The sequence below is a fragment of the Solanum pennellii genome, chromosome 4 (assembly GCF_001406875.1).
Source record: "Solanum pennellii chromosome 4, SPENNV200".
Taxonomy (NCBI): Eukaryota; Viridiplantae; Streptophyta; class Magnoliopsida; order Solanales; family Solanaceae; genus Solanum; species Solanum pennellii.
Genome location: NC_028640.1, coordinates 62,088,372 through 62,098,249, shown reverse-complemented (window position 1 = coordinate 62,098,249; position 9,878 = coordinate 62,088,372). Strand labels below are relative to the sequence as shown.

The window sequence follows — 9,878 nt, the reverse complement described above, 5'->3', positions numbered from 1 at the left end:
TAGTGAAGATCGAGTTCTCTACACATTTAAATTTAAACATTATCAAAAGCAAGTTTCTATAGGAGAATGGATTTTTTCTTTTTTGATAATCCACTCGGAGCCTATATAGGAAATCTGATTAAATTTGAATGGTGAACTGAAGGATCCATTTGGGAGTGGTGCTCCCAATAGAATTTTCCTTATATTCGGAGTATGAACATGATTCTCTGATTAAGGATGAAACAATTTTATCATTGCACAACGAAGTGTTTTTGGTGTTATAGCAATGATGTACGTACACAAAATAGACAAATATAGAAATTGCAAAATTATTCGTGTGAGATTTTTTATGGTTTTGAGCACTTGCAGTTCTGTTCAATCAAGGGTAAAATTCAGATTTTGAACCATCTGCAAAACATTTTTTTAACATTATTTGCTTAGTAAGTAAGAAAAAGTAACACTTTTCTGAAAAAACACTTTTGAAAAATGTTATAAGTTGATTTTAGAAGCTTGACCAAACAAGCTATATAGTAACAATCTGCAACATCTTTTAAACATAATTTGCCTAGCAAGAACGAAATTTTCGAGTCGGAATAAAAAGAATTCACAATCTTCAAAAGCCAGAATAAGTTGCTATTTCTTAGATGAGTTACCATAAAGTCACCTTGAAACATTATCAGTACAGCAAAGTTAGAAAAATACACAAAAATCAATCCCAATCAGCTTCAAGCTTTCACACAGCAATTGAAGTAGCTGAAAATGCTTCTCCTCGTCTGTCAAAAAGAAACCAGAAAACGAATGAATATCATAGAAAAATTATCATTACAGAACGTCACTTCATCTAATCGACATTATATCAGCAATATGACGATATTTCAAGGCATTCAGACAAACGAGACTTGAGACTGGTAACGACTTATGACCAAACATGATTTCTAGAACACATCTAAAATTGCTCATCTTTTTTCGGTCACACATGGTGGCCCAGGTTGGGTGAGGAGGAAGGCTCGAAGTATTTGATCTCTACGCGCCATTATTACGGGCCATTCCGCCACCCACATCAAAGGCCAATTTACTAAGATGCGCAAAATCAAGATCCCTAAAAGGAAAGGTTTGGTTTTTGAAGATCAAATTTATTCCACAAGGAAGTTCGGAAGAGGTGGTATTAGAATATAAACCGAGTGTTTCCACCACGAGACCAACATTGAAGACTTGCAACAGCCAAATGCTTTTTTCTGGACAAGAAAATTGGTTACCCAATTAGGGAAACATCACTTTCTTGCAACTTGCTTACAGTTTTCATGTGAGTTGGCCCTTTTGGGAGGACCACTTTCCATCACCCATTAATGAGTGGAACACCACATGGGAACAGCACTTGTACCCAATATGTAACAACAACTGACGTGTAATCCCACAACTAGGGTCTGGGAAGGGTATGATGTACGCAGACCTTACACCTCAACCTTTGCAGGGCAGAGAGGCTGTTTTCGATAAAGAGACCCTCGGCTCAAAAAATGAGCCTTTTGCTTTCTGCATCAACTAAGAGTTCAACTTGTTTCGAGTTTGCAAGATCAGAACTTCTAATGCATCAACAATCATATTGGAAATTGGCTAAAATGCATACACCATATTAAAGAGAATATAGCCTCAACTTTTCTTACACCAGGCCTTGCCAAAAGGAAAAAAAGGCAACTTTTTTTTCCTTTTGAGCGAGGGTCTATCAGAAACCACCTCTCTACCCCATAAAGGTAGGGTAAGGTTTGTGTACATTCTACCCTCACGAGATCCCACTTATGGGACGACACCAGAAATGTTGTTGTTGTATTCCTGTATTATAGTTCCATAAGAATTACAATTTAATATTTGGTAGTACAATAATTGTCATTCCTTTTGTCTGAAGATACACATGAGCTGGTATTATTTTAGTAAATTACTTGTTAATAAGAGAATATAAGGTTGTCCATAATTCCACCTACTGATCAGCAACATAATGACCCCACCACATGTATCCAACCAAATATTATTTGTCACACCCTTTATTTAATAACTGCCAACTACTTGTCTGATCCATGTATTCAATACTATATTTTCCCAGAAATTTTCAGACACTTACCTGTTACTCTATCAGCATTTAGACTAAAATATGGAAGTACAAATATTATAAAGAAAACTAGCATTTTAAAAGCCAAAAGCTATATTGCTATGACTCTTCAAGAATGTCGCCGGGTGCATGTCGGATCCTTCAAAAGCAGTACATTTTTGAAGGAGACATGGCTGCGGCAACATTATCGGAGAGTGTCCGAACAACATACGCCAAAAGAACTTACTGTTGATGGGTGAGTTTGATGGAATTGGAGATCATCACTGTGGGCTGAGAGAACTGTATTTGACTTGCTATTAGCTGTGGAAATAAGTTCTTCCTCATTTCCAAGACTGGCTCTTGATTTGTTCTGTTTCCTCTTCTCTCTTATCTTTGAGAAATCCATAGAGTAGTCTGGCATCACACCCTTTTGATCCCAGTCTCCAAATTGAGGCACTGATAGCCATGGTGCAGTCTTCTGTTAGTGAAAAACAAGATTCACAGTCAATTCAATTATAACAATATGTATAAAAAAATTTCTAATTTTCTCTTTACTTGATAAGTTCAAAAATATAGTTACTTGCAACCACACACAATACAATCTTACCAAATCATTAAACCATGCTAGTTGCTAGTTCATAATAAGATATCGGGAAATCTTATGGCACTGCATTGATAAAGTACATATCTCCATCTTTCTTTTATAATTAAATTTTTGCGGTTACAAACTTTCAAATACACATAATTTCATAAAGATCCATTAGTTAACAATAGTAGCATGAGTCTTTCTTTGCAAAACTGATTTGATTTCATATCACATGTCCAAACGTCAACCAAGTACTAACTTTAACACAATCTTGAGTATTCACTGAGATCTTCCATATACTATTTTGCTTATTTAAGAGCAAGTAACTTCATATTCAACTAAAAGTAATTCCAATTTATTTCCAAAAGAAGTGACAACAGAACTTTGAATAAGTCACTCACATTCCTTCATCCAGGTACACACTTATAGATCCACAAAATAGACTACCTAACTTAGAAATAAACACTTTACACAAATAAAAATCCATATACTGGACCAAACTGGAAGATATCAACTGCTAGGTACACAATTATTTTGTCTTCTACTGACCTAACATTTTCAAACAACTAGTGTTCAACAGTGACAGCTGAAATTTCATAAAGATGAACTAATCTTGAAGTTCAAAAAATAATTCCACCAATCATACCAGCCAAAGAATAGTATGACAGGAGAATAATTGAGAATTTTGACTAAGTTCTGAACATCTTTACCCAATTATACTATATTTTAGTTAAGACGATTAATGTTGACCAAAATGATAAATTCTTGACCAGAACAGTAAACTATTCAAACAGTTGAATCACCAAGAGATAGATATTCAAAGCAGACTAATACATTCAAGATTCAAAAAGACAAACACTTTGACAACAACAACAAAAGAAGAAGCTCAAATCCACAGATTCATGCATTTACATAACTCAATAGAGAAGCAAAAGAAGCTCAAATCCACAGATTCATATATTTAATACTCCCAAAAGGGTATCCAAAAAAATGAAAACAAGACAGTTCAGACCACCACAACCCCAAAAAAAATGTAAAAACTTGAACTTTGCAAAAGGGGTAGCCTTATTTCATGTAAAATCCAACATATCGAAACAAAGATCACATTTTGAACTTAGAAGAAACTGTTTCCCAACTTTGAATTCTCAACAAAATCAAGAAAGTAAAATCCGCAAACAAACAAAAATAACAAGAAAAGTGAGTAAAGATTTAAAAAAATTTTTGTTTTCTTACCTCCTTGCGATCATCCATTATACAGAAAATGAAGAAAAACAAAAAAAAAATGGATTTTTGGAGATAAGAAAAAGCAAGATATACTAGGCAGGAGAGAGTTTGTGGGTGAATTGAGAAATTTTGTAAGAATTGAGGGGCTTATATGTGTATCGTATCGTTTATCGTAATCGAAAAAAAAAATATAGTAGTACATATATAAAGAGATTTTAGGAAATAAATAGGGTCTGTAGTTGTATTTAACTACGGAATTGCCATTGAACTTTCACACGGTTTTTACTCCTTTTTATAAAGAAACTTTGCATACTGGCTCAATGCTAGCTGTGAATACTTTGACACGTTTTCTTAAGCTGTTCACTTTCATAATTTTATCGGCGCTCGGACTTTTCAAAAATTATTGTCGTAGTTATAATAGATTCTTCATTATTACTTCAAATATCAAAATAAGTGTTCAAAAATCATGTTTATTAAGGGTCTAATTGAAAAAAAAATAGAGTATAAAGATATTTTGGAATAAGTGTATACATGTATCAGAATGATGGAATATAAGGGTATAATTGGAAAAACATATTTTACATTTCTAAGGTGATACTTTGGAACGAATTGAGTACTTTTTTTATTGATATAATTACAAGGGTCGTTTAATAGCTAGTTAAGATATAATTTATTTATATATTAATTTTTGTTTAAGTTATACAACGTTTGATATATATATATGTATGTGTTTTTCTCCATGAATTTTAAGCCATACAATGTACATCGTAATCCCATTCAACAAATTATCATATCTTATATTGTTTAGATGGAAAATTGTCTATGTTGTCATTGTTTTTCTCTCATTAGTTTCTATATAATTTCTTCGTTACTATACTTTTTTAAATAAATAAATAAATATTTTATTTGAGTCAAATATCTGTTAGAAATATTCTCTTCAAAAAGAATTTTTAGTTAAAATATCAATTAATTATGTTTATCAAATCACATGCACATGGGTTTGTGATGTTTTGCCATAAAAATGAAGGCATTATCTATAATTTACATATTCATATCACCTTTTTTTATTTTATTTGTAATTACATCAAATATATAATTGTTATAATATACAAATAACCTTTAGAAGCAAAGAATCAAATATGTGGTTGAAAAATATCCTACAAATACTTGATATAGAGGGTGGCAAAAGAAAAAGGGCGTTAAAGAGAAATTGTCATAAATGGAAAAAGAGGTTTGTCGTGATAAAATATAACATAAAAATAATGATTAAAAGAATCAAGTTAAGAGGAAGCTAATTATGATTGATAATCCATGTTCTTAATTTATCATTTTTATAGTTATTTTGCATTTTAAATAAATTTACACGATATATAAAAACTTTTATTAATAATATCTATCAGGTAATTAGATTCGTTAAAATTATAATAAATGTTAACTCAATTCTTTTTCTTAGTCTAATATAATATGTGAACAGAGACGAGATGAGATATATCCTCTCTTTTTTTTCTTCAGATATTTCATATCGGGATTTGAATAAATTGAGATTGCATTGTAGAGTATTTCTAGAAGCAACACTCTCAATATGATTTTTTCATTTTCAGAGCCTCGAATTCAAAATCTTTACTTAAGAGTGAAGTAATTTTAATCATCTTACCACGATTTATAATAATTAAAGAGGGGTTGTTAATAGAATATATTTGTTCATTATGATAGAGAATGTTTAAGGAGAATAAACAAACCTAAACATAACTTAGTTACACGTCAGCAATATTTTAATTTTACTACTTAGGAGAATAATAATCTTTGGACCACCAAAACGTTGTAACTTAATAAAACAGGCAAATTATTGATTTCGACTGTTGCAATTAAATAATGAATTATTGTTAGAATGAACATTCCCCAAAAATATTAAACTAAGAATTTGCCAATATTCATCACTAATTATAGATTTTAGTTAATCCCAAAGTTACATGGTACTCTACAAGTTCTTTACAATTAAAAAAAAGGCATAATTTTTTGGATCTAACAACACTTCTCTTACATCCATTGCTTTTGATTGCTTTTTTATTTTTTAATTCGAGTTTCAAATTTTTAATTTTTAATTAATTTAATTTTAAATTAAAATTTCACAACATTTATTTAAATGAATCGCGCTTTTAAGTTTGGAAGATATGAATTTATTTATGTATAGTGAATGTCATATAAGAGAAGAAAGAATTTTTTGTTTATTGATTTTGAATTACTAATTATTTATATACATTAAATAACTTTTTAAATGTAAATTAAAATTTCTAATTATATCCGTACCCTTTAATTATAAAGATAATTTTGCTCTTGATACCAAGTGCACCGATAGCACAAATAGACATGACACTCATTTTAAAGATACCAAATTTACCGTTCGATCATAAAAAATATTATTTTTTGGATTACTTTTTCTCTTTATTTGAAAATTACTGTATGATCATGAAAATTTTGTATTCAATGTAAAATTGTATTTTAAATTTAGAAACAGTTTATAACCTATTCTAAAATTCACTTTCCAATTATGGAAATTGTATTTTAAATATATTTAAATATAAACATTATTTTTTTTAAAAAAATTACAAAAAATATAAATAAATATAACTTTAAGTTCTACTTTCAACTGATCAATAACTTTTTTTAAAAAATATTTGAAATATATGGCCAAACACCCACTTATAATCTTGGAGAGAAGAAAAAGTGACAATTAGAGATACTCCTCTGTCCAACAATATTTGTTTACTGGTATTAAATTTGCACACTTCTTAAGAAACTATAAATAGATGAGTAATTTTGTATCATAGATATTGCTAAATGGCTAGAAATTTGGCCAGAATTTTGCCAAGTTTATAATATCCTTTTATTTTAAAATAAACTGATTTTTTCCATTTTTTACTAAAAGATATTAAAAATTGTACAAAAGTCCAAAAAGGTAAAAATAATATAGCGTTAAAGTATGTTATTTTACCATTATGGTCAAATTTTGGCCATATTTTTTGGCCAAAAAGATTTTTCCTTTTATTATATCACTCTTTGAACATAATATATACAATGTTTTGAAGAGAAATGATTATAATTAATGATTAGGGTAAATTATGAATTAAATGTAAAGTTATCCATTGATTTAATAAAGTGCACATGTATTGTTGGACATTCCAAAATAGTATGAACAATTATTGTTGAATGAAGAGCGTAATCATTAAAACACACCCGTGTATCTTAGGCAAATTATTATTTCATTCACTTTTATAGCAAACATAAAATTCATATTTGAATGCTATAGCAAAGTTTGTATAATTGCGCTCATTAGCAAACTTATATATGTATAATTCGCTATACATATACAATTGAAGCGAATTGTATAAAACGAGAAAGAGAGAAATATAAAACGAGGAAGCGAGAAAGACAGAATTGAATTGTGTAAAACGAGAAAGAGAGAAAGGAAAAAAGGGACTTGTGAAGGCTTATACAATTGAATCGAATTGTATAAAACGAGAAAGAGAGAGATAATATATAATTTGAATTTGTTTAAAATGAGAAAGGCAAAAGAGTATTGGGCAGGGAAATATTTGTATTGTATAATTATAAGTGTATAAGACGAAGATATATGTATTTGCATGCGTTTATACAATTTTCTCTCGCTTTATACATTTAGAAACACAATTTATACAATTCTATTGTATAAAGGGAGATAGGTGAGCGAGAGAGGCGAGCGAGAGAGTGACGAGCGAGAATATGAGGGGAAGGGGACTGACAAACAGTTTGCTATGGAACACAAATAAATCAAAGGGTAGCTACTATATTTATTTTATATTATTAGTTTGTCATTCTATACAATTATTCCTTCATCTATATGACGTTCTTACTAAATTTAGATGGCTCTTAAAATTTTTTATTTCACAAAAAATTAATACAAAAATAATACTATTTTACGTATTTTATCCTTGTGAGTTATTAACCTTTAAAATATACACTTGAACAACATAAAAAAATTAATTAAATAGTTCATTTTCCTTGGTCAAATTAATTAATCAAAATAAATTAATTCATGTTCAATGATTAAAAACTTACAAGAAAACTTTAAATAAGAGTATAATAGTAAACTTGTTTAGTTTCTTAATGCACGTAAAATCTAAAATGGTGACATATAAATAGAAACAGAGAGAGTAGTTTCATCCTTGAACTATTATAAGTCTTAAAAACATCCTTCTACTTGACTAACTATCACTTAGATACACATCCGATTTATCACATGACATAGCAACTAGTCTCAAACTCTTGTGGGATCACGAAACTCTTAGTAAAAAGTCATTAGAGAGAATTTCAAAGTATATAAAAAATAAAACTAATAATTCACATCAAATTTAAACCTATTTTTCGTACTTCTCAATCGACCCACTAAAAAATATTTTATATTATTCTTTAGTATACTACTACTCATTTTGACTCATATTCTATGGTCATATATACTCCCTTCGTCCAGAAATGTTTGTCATGTTGCGCCTATCGAAAATCAATTTGATTAATTTTCAAAGGTAATATTAATTTGATATTTTAAACAAAAAAATTAGATATTCTAAAACTATATGAAAAGTATTATAAATTACAATTTTTTGCATATTAATATGATGAAATAATGCATCTTAAAATATTAGTAAAAGTTTTTATAATTTGACTCTAAAAATAGAAATCATGACAAACAAAGGAGGAAGTAATTGTTAAGATTTTAAGACTATTAAAGATGAATAAAATGTCGATTGTTTTCAATTTTTTTAAAAAGTCAATTAATTGTTTAGACAATTCCAATGACATTTAATTACTCCTATAATTGGAGTGCAATTAATGCATTCTAGTGACCACCTATTCCATTGCCAACCCCAAACTCGCTCATAACAACCACGAAAATATATAATCATTCTGACGAACTCCATCTATATAATAAACTATTTAATGAAACAATTGAAATGTTCATAATAAGTTGGTCGGAGCCGGAAATTTTCTTCTTTATCCGTTCAAATTCAACTTAATCCGTCTACATCAGATAAAACTGACAGAGGGGTATATATATATATATCAATTATTCAAATGTTGAAATAAGTGTCCAAGGGAGAAATCAACTAAATTGAAAGAACTAGTTGGGAACAACTAGATAAAATTAATGTTGTATATATAAGTCTAAGTAATTTAATTCCTGATTAACTGATAGAAACTCATGTTTGAAGAATTGAGTTATGGTGATAACATTAGTTGAATATCCAATTTAATGTTGCAAAAATATAATGTGAAATTGAAAGGCAACTCTACGAGAGGAGTAGTGTATCACATGCAGTGACGGATTCCAATAACTATCATAAATATTTGTCAAATTAATACGATGTATATTGGAGGAATTGGGATTCATTAAAGGGGAATTACCTTTTTAGATACTTAGGAGTCCCACTAAGTTCTAAAAGACTATAAGTTGAGGAAGACTATTGATGGGCCATTATGTCCAGGGTAATCATTTTGTTTATATTAGTATTTGTAAATTGTCACTCGATAAATAAAATAAATTTACTTATAAAAAAATATTATGCACCACTTCATTTATTATTAACTAATCAATCATTCATGATTACTATATTTAAATTTGGTGTATTGATGCATGCATGGAACACTAGAAGAGAAGAATGTCAACAATGCACAAAATGAAAGTATCTGAGAATTATTTTATGTCATTGAATGTCACGATCCAAAACGGGTCGCGAGTGGCACCCACACTTATCCTACTATGTGAGCGAACCAACCAATCTAAACCCCAACATTTCAACCATAATAAAACAGAATATAATGCGGAAGACTTAAAACTCATTAATGAAATTTGATTAAATAACTTCTAAAAACTCAATACTTATTATTATTCCCAAAACCTGGAAGTCATCACCACAAGAACATCTATCCTCAATTTACTAAATCTAAGAATATCTAGGAAGCTAAAATAAATAA

At 29.3% G+C, this 9,878-nt stretch overlaps 1 protein-coding gene across 1 annotated transcript; it reads right to left on the bottom strand.

Moving 5' to 3' along the window:
• Positions 1 to 573: 573 nt before the first annotated feature.
• On the bottom strand, positions 574 to 4,054 carry LOC107015580. Its single transcript, XM_015215893.2, has 3 exons — positions 3,879 to 4,054; positions 2,307 to 2,537; positions 574 to 752 (listed from the first exon to the last, which is right to left on the bottom strand). Exons 1-3 carry the CDS (start codon positions 3,894 to 3,896, stop codon positions 705 to 707), a joined length of 297 nt encoding a protein of 98 aa, XP_015071379.1. The 5' UTR covers positions 3,897 to 4,054; the 3' UTR covers positions 574 to 704.
• Positions 4,055 to 9,878: the final 5,824 nt, after the last annotated feature.

Bases quoted from the DNA above. Each gene is read 5' to 3' on its own strand.
- LOC107015580 (XM_015215893.2), bottom strand. The intron at 753-2,306 runs GTAAGTTCTTTT...TCTTTTTGACAG, and splicing joins ATCAAACTCACCCATCAACA to ACGAGGAGAAGCATTTTCAG.